The 23,056-nt window shown below is 36.8% G+C and overlaps 2 protein-coding genes across 2 annotated transcripts; both read left to right on the top strand.

Moving 5' to 3' along the window:
* The first annotated feature begins 828 nt into the window (after positions 1 to 828).
* larp7 (La ribonucleoprotein 7, transcriptional regulator) lies at positions 829 to 10,758 on the top strand. Its single transcript, XM_053501891.1, has 12 exons — positions 829 to 1,462; positions 1,557 to 1,657; positions 1,762 to 1,845; positions 1,934 to 2,098; positions 2,809 to 2,914; positions 5,832 to 6,173; positions 6,432 to 6,588; positions 7,840 to 7,967; positions 8,077 to 8,186; positions 8,807 to 8,966; positions 10,171 to 10,262; positions 10,355 to 10,758. Exons 1-12 carry the CDS (start codon positions 1,249 to 1,251, stop codon positions 10,427 to 10,429), a joined length of 1,734 nt encoding a protein of 577 aa, XP_053357866.1. The 5' UTR covers positions 829 to 1,248; the 3' UTR covers positions 10,430 to 10,758.
* Positions 10,759 to 17,954: 7,196 nt separating this feature from the next.
* Positions 17,955 to 21,772, top strand: plin2 (perilipin 2). Its single transcript, XM_053513090.1, has 8 exons — positions 17,955 to 18,090; positions 18,192 to 18,226; positions 19,162 to 19,357; positions 19,445 to 19,527; positions 19,668 to 19,932; positions 20,307 to 20,482; positions 20,843 to 20,962; positions 21,049 to 21,772. The coding sequence occupies exons 2-8, from the start codon at positions 18,200 to 18,202 to the stop codon at positions 21,451 to 21,453; spliced, it is 1,272 nt and encodes a 423-aa protein (XP_053369065.1). The 5' UTR covers positions 17,955 to 18,090; positions 18,192 to 18,199; the 3' UTR covers positions 21,454 to 21,772.
* The last annotated feature ends 1,284 nt before the right edge of the window (positions 21,773 to 23,056 follow it).

The following is a 23,056-nucleotide window of genomic DNA, read 5'->3' as shown; positions in this document are numbered from 1 at the left end:
TTCGCCAAGTATGTTGACACACACAAGGAATCTGATTCCAGCTGTTTGTGCCGCTCAAAGTACTGACCTACGGTACTGTACATTAAACACTATGTTTTTTATAAAACAAGACACTATACAAAATACACAAAGTACACAATATATACTGATTAAATAAAGACAGCAAAAATATTCAAAGTATGTAACAGATCAGTACTTTACATACAGTGAGTGTGCATGGTAGTGCAAGTCTACATCACATATGATGTGGTGCAAATAACAACAGTGTATAGTAGGATGAAAGATGTTGGTGCTTTTACATAATATACACTACAAGACAATGATTTGAGTAGTTTGAATATTAGTAATGTATAGTAGAGTGTAAGAAGTTTGTATAAAGCATGTTGATGCTTTTATACAGAGAATTCCACATATCAAGGTCAGCTCATTGAGCATGAGGGTGAATATAAACATATCAATATATTAATATTAATTAATATACTAAAACTACTGTCATTCTTTATAAAAGTAACATTTATTGAATCTTCCTGAATATTTTGCCAGTTTTTACTGGAATTAAAAAAATACTTTGCAGTATTTCAAAGGCTGCCGTTTTTTTTAATGAAATGTCTGGCATTTTAAATTATTAGGCCAATTTTTGCCAAAACATTTTTTTTATTTCATTTCTATTTTGTTAATAAAAAAAAAAATAAACATGACAAAATAAAATTGTGGTAAATTTAGATTGGCCATGCCTTGCCCTATATTGTGCTATTTCTTTCCCACTTTTCTTCCCATTTTCGTCTGTGTTCTACTAACATTTGTAGCCAACGCGCGCGCGCTTCGTGACACGTCATCGATATGCGCCGAGAATGCTCGCGAGGAACTTTTAACTCATAGCAAGATGCCTCTGTCTTTTTTAAATAATTTAAACCACCGAGCTGTGCGTTTAAACTCCCAAATGTAGACTGATTAAAAGCGGTTCCCTAGCGTCTGGGTGCTCGTTTGAGTAGGACTGGAGTTCTGTAACGTTAGGTGTAAATTCTCATAAACAACACAAAACGTTATCGAAACGTTATCTGAACAAGAACGGGACTAGCTTATTACAGTTGAAGCCAACGCACTCCTTCTCCTTCTTGCAGAAACAGTAACGGTTGCGCTGCAGCGTTTTCGCGTCCATAAACAGGGAAGCTGCGTGAAAAGTCACCGGTTCGAATTGTACAAGTCGGCTGTACACGTGTACGTGTGCGTCCAACCTAAGTTGTGGACATGGTTGACGCTGGGATGTCGAATATTACGACTGGAGACGACTTGTCTGCGAAGGAGCCAGAAGAGAAGAAGCGAGACAGTGAGAAAAAGAAGAGGTCTCGAGTCAAACAGCTTCTGGCAGACGTGAAGAAACAAGTCGAATTCTGGTTTGGTGATGTAAATCTCCATAAGGACAGATATCTGAAGAACGTCATCGTGCAGTCAAGGGATGGCTGTAAGTGTTAATATTAATAACAAATGGCACAGTTTGCATATTCACTCTTAGCCCTGATAAGACTGATTAATTGTATAATTCTCTCCCTTTGTAGATGTTGATATATCTCTCCTAACAACATTCAACAGAATGAAAAAGTTGACAACAGATAGCAAGCTGATAGCTAGAGCTCTCCGAAATTCAGACGTGGTAGAGGTACAAAACCAAATAAATAACTTGTGCTACTGGAGTTGCTTTTGTCATGTCGATGTCCTTATGTTTTCAAGTGTATGAATATTTGCAGTTTTTGTTTCTGCTAGGTAAATCTCGAAGGGACACAAGTAAGGAGGAAACAGCCGCTAGGTGACAGCCCAAGTGATGTAGATAACCGCACAGTATATGTTGTAAATATCACCCCTTTAAATATTCTGCTTTAATTTATCAGATTTTGTGATTCAGTCGGAATTTTCTTATAATGCTCTTGTTTTTCAGGAACTTCTGCCGAAAGATGTTACCCATGTTTGGATCGAGCGAGTGTTTAGTAAGTGTGGGAATGTGGTGTACGTTAGTATCCCCAGGTACAGGTCAACAGGTGATTCCAAAGGCTTTGCGTTTGTGGAGTTTAAGACTGAAGCACAGGCACAGAAAGCCATTGAGGTACCTGATCTTTTTTTCAAATAAATTTTATGATTTTTTTTTTTTTCAGAAGTACCTGTTATATTTTTCAGAAATACCTGTTAAAATATCCAGCTTTTTAAGAACCGTTTATGCGTAATAATCTTAATCCAAGAGAAATTGAGGCTTTTGGTTTGTTTTCACATTGGCCAGTAGCTCATTTATTCTAAACACATCGATCCACTAAACAAGTCTAGACACCTAAATATAAAACCTCATCAAAGCGACGGTGGCTTTTTTTTTGTCATCAGAATCAGTTTTTATTCGCCAAGTATGTTGACATACACAAGGAATCTGATTCCAGCTGTTTAAAATAAAAAGTTTATGCAAGTAAATCCTAAATATTATCTAAGCATGGGTAATACTTTGTTAGCACGAAATAAATTATTTGACAAATATGTAAACAACTTGTTTAAAGTTTGTTTTATTGCAGTCACCAATTCTTTTTGAATTTTCTTATTTTCTTTTTTATTTCAAATATCCAGAAAATATTACTTTTCTGCAGCTCTGACATTTGCCTCAGTTGTTACCTCATGCCAGTTTCCCATTTCGAATTTACAAAAGAAACTGACAACAAGTCCAAAGTTAAATGGCATGTTTGATTTACTATCTGAATTTGAGTACATTAGTCTGTGCTAGTTGTTGAGAGGTTTTAAATACAGTAGCATTCTGAGCATTCTGTCATGTCTTAGATGCTGAACAATCCTCCAGAGGATGCCCCAAGGAAGGCAGGCATTTTTCCAAAGACCATGGGGAGAAAGACAATTCCTTTTCATTCAGTACAAGACAGCACAAAAGGTAATACAGCTTATGCTCATAACAGTTACTTCCATGTAAGTGCATCAATGCATTTCCCATGCCATTCATTTTTACAGCACCAGTCAAAGGTTTGGACACACCGTCTAATTTAGTGCTTTTTTTGTTAAGTGATTTATTTCATTCTTTCTAGGACAATATTGGATTTTTTTAAGCTGTTATTTTGAGACACGAATGTCGGCTCTTCTGGAATAGTTCTTCCAATAACAATATTATCAAGTGTATTTGCAAAAACCTATTAACCATTATAAAAAAACTGGCTCTCATAAAGTCCATCCCAGGAAACCAAGACCAAAACTTACAAGTTACTTAGAGTTACAAGCCTCAAAAATCTCCAATTCACAAACAGCATCTCAGATTAGACGTGTCATGTAGGCTTTACAGAGCATAAGTAAAAGATGTATATCAAGGTCAACGACAAAGAAGATTATTGCATATTTTGGATGTCTTTCAAATTGTTTTACAGTGTAAAAAGAAATAAAAATCAGAACAAGACTATGCATTTAGCTGTGCCTAAACTTCTGATTGGTAATGTATATTAACACAAACTCGCACACGACATATAAATGCTGTTTATATGCTTAGTTTGGTTAGTGTTGTGTTTAGTACCTGCCTTTTTTGGCAAATTTAGTAGTGCTTAAGTAACTGCTGCACTTTGGGGATTTTCATGCAAAACAGTCACTAGAGGTTACACAGATCGATTGGATGCTTAGGGAAGATGTCTTTAAGCGGAAGCATTTTATCACTTTAAATTTTGGGGAAGCATTTCAGAATATCCAACACAGACTACAACAACAGATGGCCACTTTGGGTTCCACTCCTGGCAACCAAGTATAAGAATCTTTCTTCCAGGAGCGGCTGTTTCATGTCCCAAGGAGCAAGAGCTGATTACTGCAAGTCTTAGTTATTGCTAGTGATTCCAAAAGGTGTGACAGGGCAGTTTTAGAAGCATCTTTGTGCTTGTCCATTAAACATATACAGGTAGACAGTTTTTTTTTTTTTTTTTTTTTTTTTTTTTTTTGAAGTCGCTTCTTGTATGTTCGGAACAACAAGTAGAGCTCAAAAGTCAATTGAAGGAAATCAGCTTCTGAAACACTCTCAGTAGCTTAAGAAGCTGCACAGAGGACAGAATAAATCTGCCCATCTCGTACGTCTGCTCCAAGTGAAAATCAAGACGGACTTACTGAGCCTGGAAAGTAGGGTTGTTCCGATTCTGATTTCGAAGTTGTGTCTTGTTGCCACAAGCAACCACTGTTTACGGCAGTGAAGAAGCCTTTTGAAAATACCTTTTTCAGTTTACAGTGTTAGAATTGTGGCTGCATTTAAAGTTCTTTTTTTTTTTTTTTTTTATAGATGTTGACGTTCAGTTTCTTTTTCAAAAATAAGTAATACTGTTAAATGTATGTCAGATAATAAAAACACTCTAGTTCATTATATGTACTAGTAGTATCTACTGCTGTATATACAGATACACACCCAGGTATCGGATCAGTACTCTGTATCGTCCGATACTCTTAGCCCAAGTATCGGAATCGGTATCAGGAGGGGGAAAATGATATCGGAACATCTCTACTGGAAAGTTATGCATTGGCAAAAAAAAAACAGATAACGATGATTGGAATTAATTGAGTCAAGCACGAATGGACATGACAAGTATTTCTAAGGCCACGGTATTTTTCTTCATATTTAAAAATAATTCTGTCTACATGACCTACGGTTTTAAAATTACTTTGTCCACATGAAAACGCAAAACGTCCTGTTAAGTGCTGTTAGGAGCCTCCCTAATCAACAGGGGGCCCAATCAGAAGCCTGGACAAAACGTCATTACCGGTTTTCTTTTGTAGAAGTGTGATGGGTCTCGTCTGAAACCGCCATCGTTGTCTGCGGGGTCTGTGTCGTCTGAGTTTTGTACAGTATGTAGCAACAGTAAGCTTAGTAGTACATTCGGGCACCTTTGTTCGTAAACGTAATGTGAGTAGGTTACACATGTAAAAAGTCCAGTACGCAAAGTTAACACTTTTAGGTTTCTAGTTTACTGTACATACTGTACGTCCACCATTGCACATAATATCCTCATAAACAAAGCTAACGTCAAATAGCACACAGGCAATTACATCATCGGCACAAGGTGATATTACAACAAGCCTGTACTTTAAACGGAGTTTTCCAAAAGCACTGTTTTCAATGACCAAAACTGTGTTTGCGTGTGGACGAAAGGCCAAAACCGCATATAAAAATCTCTGTTTTTAAAAGTACCTGGCCACTTGTGGACAGGGCCTAAATATAAATAGTATTGGTTATAAATGGATTCTGCCTTTCCTTTCTTATTTTAGGCAGATTATCTTGAATATTTTCGTGTGATTGTAGCTTTACCCTTAGCAGCATGGCGTTACGGGTTAAAATGTCATATTAAAATATTATAGACTAAATAACTATAATATTCATAAAATGTTAGGTTCTAGAAGTCTAGGTCCAAAACCATGATTTAATTGTAACTACCTTGTATCAAAGTCAGACTCATTTTACTTTTTCCCCTGATCTGAGACAATAGAATACTGACTGAAAGCAGGGTCTTCCCTGGTAACGTAAACAATTGGTGATGTCCAGCAGAGCACGACAGTGTGATCTGCAGAATCAGCTTGTATATTATGCATATTGTGCTCGGATAAAAATTAAGGCAAGTAAACAAATGGCTAATTCCGAAAATTAATTCAGATGCTTTATTAATTTTACACATTAATTTAGTATTTAATTAAACACAACAAAAACTACAAAAAATAGTGAAAATACCATATTATGAAATTGGTAGACCTGGCCTTTAAATTCAAGAAGTGTAAATTACTGGGTAATTTTTAACCTTTTTCACAACTGACTTGTTATTATTCCGTTTGTCCTTTAGAAGATGATGAATGTAGAGGAGATGATGATGAGGATGGAAAGAAAAAGAAGAAGAAGAAAAAGAGAACACACAGTGAGCAAAAAGATGATTTTGTTGAGGAAATGGCAACTGAAAAGATGACTGACAAGGAGCACACAGCAGAGACTGAAGCAGCCAACGGGAACAAAGCACAGGCTACAGAGGGCACTGAGATGGAGTGTGTGGCTGCCATCAAAAATTCACAAAAGAAGGCGGATAAGAAAAGACGCCGGTCACACAGCTCAGAAATGTCTGGGGGTGAAGGCCATGTGGAGAAGCCTGCCAAAATGCGGAAAGTGGATGAGGAAGCAAATGATGAAAAGGGTAAGAAAACCCTTTGGGAATCACAAGATTAAAAAAAGGGAACCAATAGAATTTGTTCTTGGAAGTAAACCTGACTTTTACTAAACCAGTAGCACAACCTGGGACAGCGTTTTTATACTGAACAGTTATATATGAAATTTTAAGTCCTTAAGCAACTACAGTGATGTGATCATTTTAATTTCTTAGCTGCAACTTCTTAACTGCTTGTTCAGTTATATTAGCAGTAGATATGACCTGGAGTTGATCATTGTTTCCTAGAGTTGTCATTCGAGAACAATAAAGATAAGGAAATGGAGGATGGAAAAAAGGATGAGAAAGAGGATTCCATGTTAAAGGCCAAGAGGAAGAGAAAAAAGAAATATAAGGAGAGACTGAAGATTGAGGAAGAGGTTATTCCTCTCAGAGTGCTCTCAAAGTAAGTTACCTTACTAAAATACCTGTTGACTTTTATTGGAACCAAGAATGTATAGCTATTACAATGAAACAAAAAAGGATCATAATAATGATTGCATAAATTTAAAGGCAAAGTTCACCATGAAACACATTTGAATGTTTTATTATAATATTTTGACTGTAGTGAGTCAATTTTAAATTTTTTTTAAACAAAAGTAATCATGTACAAATGTTTTTATCATTATGTTTAATGGGCTCTCTAAGTTAGAATTAGTAAAATTGTAAGTCATGTAGTGCAGTTACTGTACATGACATAGCTGCGAAGTCACTCTCTCTTTAGGTTGAAATTATTCCCACTGGAGCAACTGTAAGCGAGCAAAAGGTGTGGAAAGTAAAGAATTATATTCACTCACGTTATTGAGCAGTTTTTTTGTGTACTTCTACTTTTTAAAGTCGTTTTTAGGATCTGTAATTTTACTTTTACTTAAGTATGTTTTGTTATAAGTATTGTACTTCGCTACATTGTGCATCATATTTGTTACTGAGTAAAAAAAATAATGAACAAAAAAAACTAACAATAAAAATAATGCACCATGAAAGAAAAAAAAATTGCACCTCGGAAACCACTGCACATATTTATTAAAGGACGTGGAGAACAATAGCGCTAAACTCACAAGGACGATGGAAACGGACAAAACAGATGCCAGTGATGCAGACCCAGCTGAAAGAAAAATAGCATAAAATTCTTATGACGCAAAACCCCTGGCCATATTTAAACGACCACCTTGATTTCAAGCACAAGAAAACCAACAGCTTTATTATGCAAGGGTGTTCCTTCAATTAAAAACAACTATTTTGATATTTATATTCCCTAGTCTTTTTTGAACTACACTAGAATTCCACCCCCGCTATTTAAAAAAAAAAGGAACTCTGTACTCTGTTACTCTGAGTAAATTTTTAATGAGCTACTTTTAACTTTTACTTGAGTAGATTTTTTAAATGGTAACTTATAAAACTTAATTTTACTTAAGTAACATTACTTTTACTTGAGTACAAAATTCTATTCACTCTTTTTTTGCCCTAAAATAGACCAGCTATTAATGAACTATGGTTAAATTAAAAAGTTACACTCCTGAAGCTCATGTGGTAATAGATTTGGAAGTCATTCAGGATGTATTTTTTTCTTTACTTAACCCAGAAATTTTCTAATAATCGCAATTTTGGTTTGATGTCTTCATTGAAATGAGTCGATTGTGCTTCTTGTTGTTTAAAGGAAAGAATGGTTGGATCTGAAGAAGGAGTATTTGGCTCTTCAGAAGCAGTGCATGGCCAGTCTAAAGAAGAACATTTGCAACATTCAAAAAACAGCGGAATATGACAATCTACAAACTACTGAGGATGGTGGGAAGCACCATATTACATTTAGCCATGTTTTTAATAAAACATAATGAAAGTTGAGCATGACGTTGGTGTACTAATAAGCATGATTTATTTATCCCCTACTACACAGGAGGTAATGGCAACCCTAAAAAAGAAACTCCTGAAGGGCCGGCGTTTCAGAGTGGAGTCATTCTCAAGATCACTCACAACCAGCCTTTGCCTAACAAAAAAAGTGTTAAGGTATGATATCGTGGCTTGTGTAATACAAGGGGAATTCAGGTAAAACCAGGACCTGTGATGAGGTGGCTCAGAACCCACTCCAGACGTTCCTGTAAATATTCAGCAGGTGGAACTCCTGATCCCTGAAAATCAGTGGGAAATTTGTCACCAACCTGCGGAAAAGATGCATCTGTCTGTAGGAATTGTACAAACATTCATTCATGAAACTACTTATACTCTACATTACAGGATGCAGGCTGGAGGTTATTGCCACACTCCCGTACAGTCCTGACCTGCAATTTCAAGTACACATATTGGGACATTAATGCCTGCTTTATGTCAGAGAAGCCAGCATTTCAAACATGAAGTAGGCAGTCTTATTATGGCTCCAAGCACTAGTAAAATGCTGGGATAAGTGCAATAGTTTAGCTGGGGATTATATAGTGAAATAAGCGTAGCTTGTGCTTTCATAACTGTGTTTTTATTCGACACAATCAAAAGTCCTGGTTTAAATTCAATACCCTTCACAGTAACACTGGTGACATATTTTATAAGTGTTTATCTTAAAAATATGAATGTCAGTATTGAGAGTGACTCAAGTTAAGTATAACTTTTCCGTCTGTGTGTTTCTGTGATTGTAGGACACCCTGTCCGAGATATCTGCAGTGCAGTACGTGGACATCATGGAAGGAGATGCCGAGGGTTTTATCCGCTTTAAGACTCCCGAGGATGCCAAAGCGGTAATTGCAGCTCGTGCCGAACTGCAGAAAAAGCACAATTGGAATCTGGACGTCCTGACAGGTTAGCAACCAAAATACAAAACAGTAAGGAATGCAAGTTTTCAGCTTGTTAAAATGTGCTGTTTTCACTCTGTTAACTTTATACAGTTCATTTTAGTATCATTGCTTTGATCTAAATAATGTAATAGTGCAAAACCTCCAGGAGAGTATGATCATTCAGTCAAGGGCTACATTAGATCGTATTATTTATTACAAGACACTCTGTTTGGCATGTCTTCATATCAAATGCATTTTACAACACAATAACCACTGAAAAGTAAATATCTGTCAGTGGGTGGAATATATTAAGCAGCAAATGAACAATGGTAAAGTTAATATATTGGAAGCAGAAAAAACTGGCAAGCACAAGGATTTGAGCGACTTTGATGAGGGCCACTGTGATGGCTAGACAACTTGGGCCAGATCATCTCTAAAAATGATTATTGACAAATTTAACATAAATTCCGGACAATGCATATATTACCAGTAAAAAATTGCATCCTTTTGCGATTGAATAATTGCACAGCTCCATATTGTGATTTACATTTTTGTGTGATTAATTGTGCAGCACTAATTCCTGGTATGCTGTGGTTAATACCTACAAAAAGTCATCTGTGGAAAGATAATCGATAAACTGTTGACAGGATTATGGGCATCCACTGATGCACTTGCAGAGTAAAGGCAAGCTAATCTGGTTCAATCCCATAATAAAACCTATTTTCGCACAACTTGCTGAAAGGGTTTATTTTGACTTTGATAGAAAGGTGTGAGAACACCGTGCATCACATCATGCTGTGTAGTTACAGACTCATCAGAGTACCCATTCTGACCCCTATCCACTGCTGAAAACATCTACATTGGGCATCTGGTTATCAGAACTGGACTTTGAAGCAATTGAAGAATTTGACCTATATAACCCTGTTTATTCCCACATGTGTGTTGTTAATTTTATTTTTTTTAAATACCACTTTTGGGGTGCAGTCCCACACATTACATTTATTTACATTTATTTACATTTACATACATTTAAACCAGATTCTTCCATCCTTAAAAAATCTTTTTAATTAGAATCAGGAGAAGCTAAAAGTATATAAACAGCATATAAAAAAAACAACACTTTTTTATGCAATATGCTACCAATATTAGCTTTAGTTAGATCAGGATGATTTCTTCTCTTTGCATAATTATTTGTCTTTCATAAAATTAATAAATCATAATTTATTAAGGTGATCACGAGCAAAGGTACTGGCAGAAGATATTGGTAGATCGACAGGCTAAACTAAATCGACCCAGGGACAAAAAGCGTGGCACAGAAAAGGTAAGTAAAGTATTATAATAAATTTTCTTTCTGTATTTAAATAAATCAGCTCAGTTATAAGATTCTTATTTTGTTCCATTTTCCTTTTCTAGCTCATTTCCAAGGCTGAGAAAATCATCATCGCTCGTACCAAAGATGCAAATAAGCACATTCGTTTTGATGAATAACAACCATGTGTTTTTAAGTATTCATTGCCCTTTCAACGGTAACATAATTCTTTTTTTTTCTTCAGTTTTTGCACTGATCATTATTTTGTTTTAATAACTTGATTTTTTTCAAATAATACTAAAACATTGAATGTTTTAAGTTTGATGTGGTAACCGTGGTGCACAATACCGCCCACTGCTGTTCTATGAAACTTTGTTTTAGTGCTCACTGACATTTCTGTAAATATGAAAGTGCAAAACTCATGAATGAATGTGAATGTATTTAGATTACTGTGTGCTTTTTAAATGTAACACAATAGGCCATTTTTAATAAATTCTTTTTCAAAATATTATTATATTCTTTTAATAACTCTAACAACTTGTTCTACATGTGACTTGTTTCAAATTTCTTAACCACTTGCATGAAAGAGAGCAAAAATAACATATACTGTAAGTATAATTTTACTTTTAAACTACTTTTAAAAAATATATTTTATATTTATCAAATACACAGGGACACTTAAACAAGCTAAATATTAATTTGTAAAATATAATCATTAGCAAACTAATGCTTAATTTAAAGTTTTTCTTTTTTGATTTAGAACCAGGTTTATGGACCCTGGCACATTAAGGTCATTTTCTTCTTTTTTTTTTTTTTGTAGATGTTAAAGTAAAACACCAAATATTAAATATGGCAGTAGAGGTGAAAGCAAATAGCTAATTTTAGTATAGCTGACCACACTACTGGGCCCTCACTAAATATTGTTGCTGCTGTGTTGTGTGGATGGTGATGAACACAGCATCCCTATATTTTAGGAGAAAGAATTAGATGCAGCCTTGGAAATGAAATTGTGTGATAAATCTACTCAAATTTTTTTATTTAATTTGTTTATTGCAGAGGTGTCAACTGGTATGTGCAGGTTTTCATTCCAACCAAGCATAAACCACACCTGATTACTTGTTCTTGGCTTTCTGTAGAGTAATTAAACATGTGGAATCAGGTGTGGCCTCTGCTCTGATGGAATGAAAATCTACACACACAGGCCCTTTTTGGAGAAGATTTAATTGATCTCTGATTTATTGGCTCCATGAGCAAAAGAAGCCTCTCCCAGAAAGAGATTTAGCCAGTGTTAGAGGATATTGATAGTTGGACGTCTTTTGAAAATAAGTTATAGGTGGTCCGTTTGCAACGACAACTGGCCCAACACACTGAACTTGCTGGTACTCATCTATCTACAACCCTCTGCAAATGTATGGAATCACTAGTCTTGGTCATGCAATTCTTTAATTATGTAGAAAAGTACTTATCACAGACATGCCATAAAACTATTTACATTTAACATTCCAACCTTCTGGCTTTAAGAAACACTTAAAAAAAAAAAAATAAAATTTAGAGAAAGAAAACTGCAGATCAAGCACAGGGGAAAAATATGGAATCACTCATTTTTGGGGAAAATATTATGGAATCATGAAACAAAAACCATACACCACTACTGGCTTTTACAACAGCTTAAATTCTCTGAGGCATTGATTTAACTATCGACAAAGTGTTCATCAATCCAGCTCCAACTTTCTCTAATTGCAGTTGCCAGATCAGTTTTGCAGGTTGGAGCCTTGTCATGGAATATTTTCCTTAATTTCCACCATAGATGTTCAATTGGATTGAGGTCCAGACTATTTGTATGCCATGCCATTGACATTATAAGTCCTTCTTTTGGTCTAACATCTTTTCAAGTAATGAAATGAGAAAATCTAATATAAACTGATGTATTTATTAAAGTGTATTTATTTGGGAAAGCCACTTATCTGCACAAAATAATCTGCATGTTTTTGGCCTGTGGGAGGAAACTGGAGAACCCGGAGGAAACCCACCAAGCACAGGAAGAAAATGAAAACTCCATCCACACAGACCCAGAGGCACAAATTGCATCCGGACCCTGGAGGGGCAAGGCGACGATGCTAAACACTAAGCCACCTTGCCGTTCATGATTGCTATATTCACCTCTTTATGTCAGTCAGGAACAGCATACTACTGCTTTAAACCATGTTCTAATCAATGCACGTGGTACATAGTCCAGCCCTTGCATACATAGCTTGGCTATTCATAAAACTTAAATTTTCTTTCTGTTAAATGGCATTCTTCTTTCACTGATTATTGGGCATTGGGCAATTTATTCTGTGGTGTTAAAGCAAACAGCATGGGGCGTTAAAGGACAGTTGGTGGTTTTTGTGCAATAAAAACCCATGTTCTTTAAAACGGCCCACCAATGCCCAAAATGTCCTGGAAAACTGCAGTGGTTAAGATCGCTATCAACAATTAAAATTAAAAATGGCTTAATTTAGTAAAATTATACAGTACTGTGCAAAATTCTTAGGCACCATATTATATGCTCTACTAATTTTGTTATATATGTTTATCATGTCTGCATAATTATGTACAAAATCATTCAGTATTTCCATATATAATTTAAAAATTAATCAAATAATTAACATTACAGGAGAATATATGCATGGCTGTAAAGAAAGAAATATAGTACAGAACTATATAGAACTCATATTCTCCAGCAAGCTCAGTAAAACCTAACCTAAAACCAAGCTCAGTTAGGTTTTACTGAGCTTGCTGGAGAATATGAGTTCTTCTGGTAACTTTGTCACACTCACTCCTTTCTAATCTTATGCAAATCCCAGGAGCGTACATTAGGTTTTTTGTTTCCATCTGAAAACTGGTCTGTCTTGTACTATATTTCTTTCTTTACAGCCATGCATATATTCTTCTGTAATGTTATAAATTTATACATTTTTAGGTTATATATGGAAATACTGAATGATTTTGTACATAATTATGCAGACATGATAAACATATATAACAAAATTGGTACAGCATATAACACGGTGCCTAAGACTTTTGCACAGTACTGTATATAATATAGGAAAAAAAGCTACCTCTGTACTTCTGACAGAGCTAAGAAAGTGTATTTGGAGACTTGTAAAGTTGTTAGGCTATGTTCTTAATAGTTGCAATGCTTTGTTGAACGTGTTAGCTAAAGTTAGGACTGCTAATGCTTTTGTGACTGTGAGCTTTTGGGTAAGACAATTATACCACCTTCATATAGCGTTGTACGTGTCTGACTAATGTTGAACTGTCATCAGACACTTTTTTTTTTTTTTTACATACTTAAAATAGACAGTTTATGGTGTCTTTGTTTGAGAAACCTGCGAGAGTGTGTAAGAAGTGCTCTAGTTGTTTAGGCACACTGTTGTTTGGCACGATTTCTTTTTTCTACATTTACGACATTGGGCAGACACCCTTCTGCAGAACGACTACTGCAGTATTCTCCATATGAGGGTGGCACAGTGGCTTAGTGGTTAGCACTTTTGCCTTGCACCTTCAGAGGCAGGTTCAATTCCCATCAAAATAAAGTTAGCCTGTTCTCCCAGGGCTTAGTGGGTTCCCTCCCACAGTAAAAGAGACATGCAGATTAGGCTAATTGGCACTCCTAAATTGCCCGTAGTGTGCCCTCGTGTGCCCTGTGATAGATTGGCACCTTATCCAGGGTGTACCCTGCTTTAAAACCAAAGTCTCCGGGGATAGGCTCTAGGCCCCCGGCGACCCTGTATACAGGATAAAGTGGTATAGACGATGAGTGAGTGAGTGAATATCTGGATTAAAGGCCTTGCTCAAGCTCCCAGCAGGGACAACTTGGCAGTTGTGAGGTTTGAACCTGGGACTGTAAGCCCAATGCCTTAACCACTGAGCTACTCCTGATGTTTTCAGAGGTAATAAGGATTAAATGATAGATGAGATGCTATACTCGAGTTTGTCCACGAGATGTCACTGTAACACTGATGGTTTTGATATACAGACGCATTGAATATACAGAATAGCATTGACCTTTCCTCAAGCATTCATGCTAACAGCTTCAAATTCAAATCAAATTCAGGCGCTTTAAAACCTGGCAATAGAATTCACTATTGACGCTCTGGCCCTTGAGGACAAATTCTCCATGCACAATGCTGCAAACGTTGAAAAGGTTAATGACTATGTTCTTGGTCCAGCTGCGGACCTGCTTCATCTTTTTCCGTCATTGAGATGATGAGCTCTTCCACTGTAAACACTTTTGCTTCATCTAAGGGTCCTACACATACACCCACATTTTGTCACCAGTAATGATCTTTAACATGAAGGACGGGTCATCCACAGCACATGGACGAACTTCTTGGCAGATTTCGACAGAATGTTCCTTCTGCTCCTGGGTCAGCAGCCTGGGCAGAACTTGGCAGCAACGCGGCGCACGTTCAAATCACACGTGAGGATTGACTGGAGAATTTTACGTTTGCCCTTTGTTCTAATTTGCTGTCCATGATGAAATAGTAGACGTGGTAACGCTCATGGTCAGAATAGCACCAGTTGCACAGCTCCTGATGTCTTTTGGCACACTGACTTATGAAGGTCAGTGCTCCCTGTGACTGTGCATGTAGCCTTATGCTGTTATCTGTTTGTGTGTTATAAAAACTGGTCTCGAAACTTTTTTCTTTTGTTGTTATAGTATAATTTATAATAAGACCTGGAGTGCTTGGGTAAAAATGAAATGTCCGTGATTCACTTAAATCAATATACTGTATTGCTCCTTTACATTTTCTGTGGAATCTGTCTTTAAAAAATCATTTAATGTAAAACGCCTGGTTGTTAAACCTAGACTGTTGTCACGTAGCTTTGTATTAAATATTCGTAGCCATTTAAGTCTATGTTTACATGTAAAATTATTTTTAAATAAACGTTCCTGGCATTGAGTAGAGGATAAGTATTTATTCCTTCTAAAAAAGAAAATGACCTATTTGTACTCGTATGGTCTGGGAATTTGAAACAGAAAGCTGCATAAAGTTCACTTTAGGACATTGAATGTTGGCAACCACAACAGCCTACGTGGACCAATCTGGGAATATAGATCACAGCTTACCACCTAGGTCAGCAGAACTACAAATAAAGCAAATATTTAATAAAAATAAAATAATGCAAGTGTATCTGGGGAAAAAGCATGACTATTATCTTAAGGGAAAATATGTTAACATTGTAAAGTGGTAATACATCATATTCATGTAGGGACTTCAGTAAAAGAGCTTAAAACAGAGTGGCTCAAATGGTTAAGGCTGTAGGTTACTGACCGGAAGGTTGGGGGTTTAAGTCCTAGAATTGCCAAGTTGCCAACCTTGAGCAAGGACCTTAACCCTATCTGTACTGTAACCTGGCTGACCCTTTCGTCTTACTCTAGCTTCCTTACTGGGACGTGCAAAAAATATAATTTCACTGTGCGGTAAGGTATATGTGACAAATAATTCCATCTTAAAAACAATCAGTTTTTTCATATATACAATTTATTATATATTAGTGACAAGGTGACATCATTCTATTAACTATGACGTGCATGATGTAATGCTCAGAGTGGACTTTGTTTTACTGTTCTTCACAGTGGTGACACTTTGATTTGGTGGCCTGATGAAAATGTGAATAGATCCATCAGATCATATTCCATATCATCAGATCAAAGTCTAAAGGTGGCAGTTATAAAGTGAAAGGTGATTGTACTCTGGCCTGATTTGTCACTGCAGTTGAACCTTTGATAAATGCACAAACTGCTACAGTGATTTCAACAGTATCATACACTGATCAGACATAATATTTTGTCCACTCACTTAATATTGGGAAGCTTACTGAGCAGTCCCCTCTTGTGCTACCAAAACAGGAATGACCTGTATGTGACACTTTTATATGGGACCAGAGTCCATGGACCAGCCTTTACTTCCCACGTGCATCAGTAAGCCTTGGATGCCCATGAACCTTTTTCCGGTTCACTGGTTTTAATTCCTTGCACCACTTTTCTCCCCACTGCACATCGGAAACATCCCACAAGAGAGCAGTTTAGGAGTTGCTGACCCAGTCGTCTAGCCCGTGGCCTTGTCAAAGTCACTCAAATCCTTACATTTAGGCATTATTTCTTTTTCCAATACATCAACTATAGGGACAAAAAGTTATTTTGCTGTCTAATATACCCACCCACTTCCAGGTGCAATCGGTACGAGACATTGTAACTGTAACTACTGTAACAAGAGCCAAATTATAGGCCAGGGGTAGCTCAGTGGTTAAGGCATTGGACTATGGTTCAGAAGATCACAGGTTCAAAACCCCACAACCACCAAGTTGCCACTGTTTTAAGTCTGCCTTGAGCAAGGCCCTTAACCCTGAACTGCTCAGATGTGTAATAAGATAAAAATGTAAGTCGCTCTGGATAAGAGCCTCTGCCAAATGCCTAAATGTAAATGTAAATTATGACAGCTAGACAACCGGGTTAGAGCAATTCTAAAACTGCAGATCTTGTGGAATGGTCCTGGTCTGCAGTGGTCAGGACATACCAAAAGTGATCAAAGGAAGGAAAACCTGTGAACCAGCAACAGGTGGCCAAGGCTCACTGATGCACATGCAGCTCTTATATTGGATCAGACTGCGTAGTCTGATCCAATATAAGAGCTGCTGTAGCTCTAATTGCTAAAAAGGCTAATGCTGGTTTCCTAGAAGGGTGTCAGAACACACAGGTCATTACTGTTTTGGTAGCAAAATGGGGGACCTATCCAATATTAAGCAGGTGGTCTTAATCTTATGGTTGATCTGTGAAATTTCTACAAAAATGACTGTATATCTGACTTGCCAGGTTCTGTCTGTGCAGTTTTACATGTTATCCCAAGTTTATATAGGTTTCCTTTTTCAGTTAAAAACTATGCTGTTTGGTGGATTTTTTAAAACTCTATTGACCCAAGGTGGGCATGGTGTCCTATTCAGGGTGCATTCCTGCCTTGCGTTCCCAGAATAGGTCTGGAATTAACCCCAACCCTGGCCAGGATAAAGTGGTTAATGAAGATGAATGAATCAATAAAGTTATGTCTTAAAAAACTCATCCTTAATTAGTTTAACCGAAAACAAAACATATCAACTCAGCACAAAAATATTGCATTAAGATACAAGATACAAGATACATTTCAGTGAATGTAAAAAACTTAAACATGTAAAATACACTAACACATGTTAATGTGACGCGTGGACTTTTACCCAGATCTGGCCCAGTCTTAGAGGAAATTACTCAACCCTGAGTCAGACGTCCTTCAGAAAGTTACAACAAACTTGCTCAAGTATTCTAGAACATACCAAAATAGTTTTAGACTCCAAAACAATGTTAAAGTTTGTAATGTAAGCCAGTATATGCTAAACCGAATGTTTATTTTAAAAAAACTTGAAAATGTGTCAATACTGGGAGTGACGTCACATCAGTGAGGCTAGACATAACCGTTTAACATTTAATATGACCTACATTAACCTACTAGTACTGCTGAGGTTATAAGCATACATAGTTCCGGATACTATTTACGTGCGACTATAAGGGACTAGGCGTGTTTAAGTGTGTGTAATGTTAATCAGAAGACAACTCGTCATGAAGTGTTGTCCTGGTAAAGCCACGCTGACGTAATCGTTCACCTTTGTACTACTTTTTGGCGGTCACGTTCACAGTCTCGCGAGAAACCGCTCGAGGGATATAAAAGCGGGAGCAGGCGCTGATTCGAGCAGTGCTTACTGAGCAGGACTGACTGACATTAAACTTCAGCTTTCTCTTCCTGATACAGACACACAACAAACGGTGAGTTTTTCAATATTATCCTGTAATTTTATATATATTTACTCATTTCCCTCAAATACTTCATGTGAATAGTTTAATAGACTTTTCTAAATCTTTTACAGTGAGAGACATGCCTCCTGTGGAAATAATGAACGAGGTGTGTATAAATATTGCTCATAAAAATGACATTCAGTTATACTTATATGTATACTTATATTTATATAAAGCCAAAAAGTTGTATATTATATTGATAAATAAATTTTGAATTTGATATAATAGTAATAATATTACCATATTATTACCACATTATGATATATGTAGCAATATATAACAAATAGATTTTGTATTAAAAGATTTAAACAACTGTTTTTCCCCCTAAAGTCTGTACATTGTGTGTGTGCGTGTGTGTGTGTGTATATATATATATAAACAGTATATACACAGACTTTCTACAAACTATCATTAAAGTGGTACCCTAATGTCAATGGAAAATCTTTTGTACTTTTAGTATATTATATTTTATTATTTATAGTAAATCATTAGCATAATATATATATTTAGGTCTATATTATATTAGATTTTATTATTTATAGTATATTATTGGCATATTATATATATTTATGTATATATTATATTATATTTATTACTTTTAGTATATACAATACCTTTAAAATGGGCATTGGTCATTCGGTCTACCATGTATAAGGCCCAAGTTGAATTCCCACCCAATGCCCAAACTTCAGCCACTGGATGCTTTGCTGGTTCCAAGCCTGGATAAAAATGGAAGGTTGCGCCAGGAAGGGTGCCTGGCGTAAAACCTATCCGCTGTGGCACCCCCTCGATGGTAGCATTCGAAAAAAATTTGAACAATATTTTACTTCATACCTCTAAAAAGACATTAAATTCAAATAATTAGACTGTTAGGACCATATTTTAATCTCATACTTTATCTATTTAAATGTACACTACATAATTGTACAATATAACGTACAAAAGATCCAACCTTGATGGTGCCATTCAATCCAATAAAGTTTGATCCCTTAATTTCTGAAAATTTTTGAGTATATTATAAAAGCCCTTTGTATCCTTTAGAATGTGGTTGCCCGAGTGGCCAAGCTCCCGCTGGTGAGTTCCACCTACGACATGGTGTCTGACTTGTACAGCAACACCAAAGACAACCATCCAGCCATCAAGTCGGTGTGCGAGGCCGCAGAAATGGGTGTAAAAACGATCACTTCGGCTGCCCTTACCAGTGCCTTGCCAATTATTGGCAAGCTGGAACCTCAAAGTAAGCATTGTTTTAAAGTTTAATCAGTTTACAGCTTCTGTTATCACAGAATTGCCTTTCTTAGATTTTATTTCTATTTCTGTTTAGTCTCTCGGGCTAACGACCTTGCCTGTAAGAGTCTGGATAAAATAGAGAAGACTCTGCCAATTCTTCACCAGCCTTCTGGACAGGTAACATTTAAAGTGTTGATAACAATTTAGAAAATATCAACCAAAAATGGTCAGAATGTTTCATATAAGCAATTATTTTCTTTTGACGCTGTTTGTTTTCTTATAACAGATATTCTTTAATTTGTTGACAAATCTTACAGCTTGTTTCCAGTGCAAAAGACCGGGTCACTGAAACCATGAATGGGGCCAAGGAGACCATGTCCCACACCCTGAATCATGTGATGGACCGAACCAGAGGAGTAATGCAGGACAGCATGGAGATGACGAGGCTGGTTGTCACTGGTGGCGTCCACACAATGATGGAAAGCAAAGTGGCGAAGCTTGTGAGTAGCGGTGTGGACACTGCCCTGAGCACTTCGGAGATTCTGGTAGAGCGCTATCTGCCTGCGCCTGAGGACAGCCAAGGTGAGAGAGAGAGTGCTGTCTTGTTTACTATAGTAAAAACTGAAGCTGTTAATAGCTATAATACTGACTTGGTCTTGCTTAATTTCTATTTAATTGCTAAAATAGTATTTTTATTTCTTTTATGAACAAGTAAGAGTTTTAGCTGTCCCTAAATGTCTTAAAATGATTCCTCTATAATGGGATAAATAACTGAACTATTTTCAGCATTCATCTGACCAAGTTCAACCCAAAGAGAGCAATGAACTAAAATTCAAAGTTTTTTGTTGTTGTTTTTACAATCTTTTTGGTTTATATAACTCCAGTGAACATTTCCAGACATCTAAACATGTTTAACCTCATTTCCTCAAATCTGTTTATTTTACATGCTTTTCCAGAACATGAAATCAAAGGTTTTGATGATAAGACTATTGAACCCAGCTACTATGTTCGACTGGGCTCACTCTCTACCAAGCTGCGACAGAGGGCCTACCAGAAGGCTATCAGCAAGGTTGGTGATGCCAGGAAAAACAGCCAGGAGTCCATCTCTCAGCTAAATCGCACCATGGATCTGGTAGGTGACCTGTAAAGCCGAATCTCATGTTTTTTTTTCTATTTTGACAATCATCAGCAGTGATACATAAATAGCTTGCATGGTGAAATGTGTACGCCAACTTACCTAGAGCTTGACTTTTTTTTGATCTATTGTTCATGCCAGGTTTATGAACGTTAGTATGCAAATGTTAGGTTTGAACTCTGTAACAGCAGGATAATAAAACCTGTTCTCCAGTTTGACGTCACTCAAATCACACTGTGTACACGTCATGGGGAAGCTTATCAGAACCACAGAGTCCAGTAGAGGAGGAAAGCTCATGATATTGTGAGAAATGTATTAGTGAGACTGACTTTTAAATGTTGAATCTGTCTCTATTAGATTGAGTACACACGAAAGAACATTAATGGTGCCAACCAGAAGGTGGTTAAAAAGTTGAGTGCATTAATGGACTGGAAATCCACGTCTCAGAATGACGGTGACACAGAGAACGACGCAGAGGTACACACACAGTTAAAGACCTTCAATTATGAAGTTATTACACTAAAAAAAAAAGTTAAGCAAACTTTTTTTTTTTTTATCTGTAGCTAATAGAGTCCCGGACCTTGACCATTGCTCGCAACCTGACCCAGCAGCTACAGACAACTTGTTTGACGCTCGTGTCCAACCTCCAGGGCCTGCCACAAAACATCCAAGAGCAAACACTGTCCATCGGCCACATGGCCAGGGATGTGTACAACAGGTTTAACAATGCTGCAGCTCTGAGCGACTTGTCTGACACAGTCCTCATCAACACTCGAGGTCAGCTGAAGAGCATGAAAGATTCCATTGACAACGTCATGGATTATTTGGTTAACAACACCCCACTAAACTGGCTGGTGGGTCCGAGTTACCCTCGCACAGAACCGATCAGTAAACCAATCAGCCAGTCCAGTGAAGAAAGCAGCGTTCAGCCAGAAGTGGAAATGCAGCCACTTAATCAGGAACATTAGTTTATCAACATTAGGTCCTTGCAGTGGCTTTTGAATTTTTGATAAGTCTGTTTTCTGTTTTGAACCTGGTGATGTAAATTCTTTACTAGAAAATATAACTTTATCCTCTACTATACCTATTTTTACTACTTATCCACCTCTTTCTCCTACCCATGAAATAAATAATCTTTTTACAATTTCAATTGATAAATTAATAATGTACAACAAATTACCAAGTTATTAATACATTTTTTGCAAAATCTGAATTCATGAACTTTCTTATGAAATATATAACTTTTGTACTGTCTATCTACATTTCTAATAAAATCCAATTCATCTAAACAACAAGTGTTTTGCACTTCATCGTGTTCCATATAACACCATGCAACCATTTTACCATATGTTAATAAAATTCTAAACATTCATTTAAAAAAAGAGAAATGTTCGTGTGGCATTAAGTAATAATGAAAAATTAAATGTGAAAACAGCACAAAAGAACATGTATACTGTTAAAGGCAAAAAGTGACCTTGTCAACCAATCACTGTGATGGATGAGCAACCCAATCAGGGTGTGTCCTTGGCTCATGTCCAGTGCTGACGTTGTCATCAATGTCATCTCTGACGTTTCAGATCTACAGTAGTCAACAATCTTAGCTTGGGCTGTGTTCACTAATGAGGATGCTTGTGGAACATTTTCAGCCCTCACAAGTTCTTGGGGCTGTTGAATTCACTGTTTTCTAATGACTGTACACACAGATGCAATGTCAATGCCATAAACCATAACACAGAGAAGCATGGCGCAATAGGGGTGCTCTGGGATATGTAGTGTGAATTCGTAATTTTCTCCTGGAAATGTGGCTAAAACATCAAAATTGAGTTGTCATTAACAAACATATGAGGGGATGTTCAAGCCAAACAATGGGATTTGTGATTAAATTTGTTTAAATGAACATTTACATTAGACATTAGGCACAGTACAATAATGAGATGCTGCAGTAAAACGTTGCAATGGTGCAAATATTTTAAAGAAGGCTGTACGTCCATGAGCGGCACGGTGGCTTATTGGTTAGCACTGTCACCTTGCACCTTCCTGGGTTCAGGCTCCTTGCAACCCTGTATACAGGATTAAGCAATGTACGTCCGTGAATGGAGATCTGGTTGAAGTAGCTTAGAGCTCTCTTCTTAAAAAATCTGTGAATAACTTGTTCCTATTTTTCAAGTCTCTCTGTGGGAACTGTCACTCACGAGGAACTTGGCTGGAATTTTTTGCCACATTACCCGTACAGTCCTGACCTTGCTTCAAGCCATTTCTACATGTTAGGCCATTATAGGAGTTCCTGGGAGGCCAGCTTTTCAGACGTAAAGCGGAAAGTCTGATGTGTACTAAGAACTTTCTACCTTGATGCCATCCAAGCACTATTGAAATGCTGGGATAAGTGCATTTGGTAAAGCAGGGAATTATATAAAGAAATAAAGGAATTTTTTACTCTCATAATTGTGTTCTTTTCTGTTATCTGCCCAACAGTCCCAAGTCCCAGTTTGACTTGAACGCCCCTTGTACTACCATAGTTTTCTTACCCTAACCAGAACTGTGACAACAATCCACTTCTTACAGAGAGTCTCT

Source organism: Clarias gariepinus, chromosome 1 (assembly GCF_024256425.1).
Source record: "Clarias gariepinus isolate MV-2021 ecotype Netherlands chromosome 1, CGAR_prim_01v2, whole genome shotgun sequence".
NCBI classification, from domain to species: domain Eukaryota; kingdom Metazoa; phylum Chordata; class Actinopteri; order Siluriformes; family Clariidae; genus Clarias; species Clarias gariepinus.
Note: the sequence above shows the minus strand (reverse complement) of the source record. Positions and strands in the feature narration are given on the sequence as shown.

Coding starts and splice junctions, on each gene's coding strand:
- plin2 (XM_053513090.1), top strand. CDS start 18,200: ATGCCTCCTGTGGAAATAATGAACGAG. Junction 19,528..19,667: donor TTCACCAGCCTTCTGGACAG/GTAACATTTAAA, acceptor CAAATCTTACAG/CTTGTTTCCAGTGCAAAAGA. Junction 20,963..21,048: donor ACACAGAGAACGACGCAGAG/GTACACACACAG, acceptor TTTTATCTGTAG/CTAATAGAGTCCCGGACCTT.
- larp7 (XM_053501891.1), top strand. CDS start 1,249: ATGGTTGACGCTGGGATGTCGAATATTACGACTGGAGACGACTTGTCT. Junction 1,658..1,761: donor GAAATTCAGACGTGGTAGAG/GTACAAAACCAA, acceptor TGTTTCTGCTAG/GTAAATCTCGAAGGGACACA. Junction 10,263..10,354: donor AAAAGCGTGGCACAGAAAAG/GTAAGTAAAGTA, acceptor TTCCTTTTCTAG/CTCATTTCCAAGGCTGAGAA.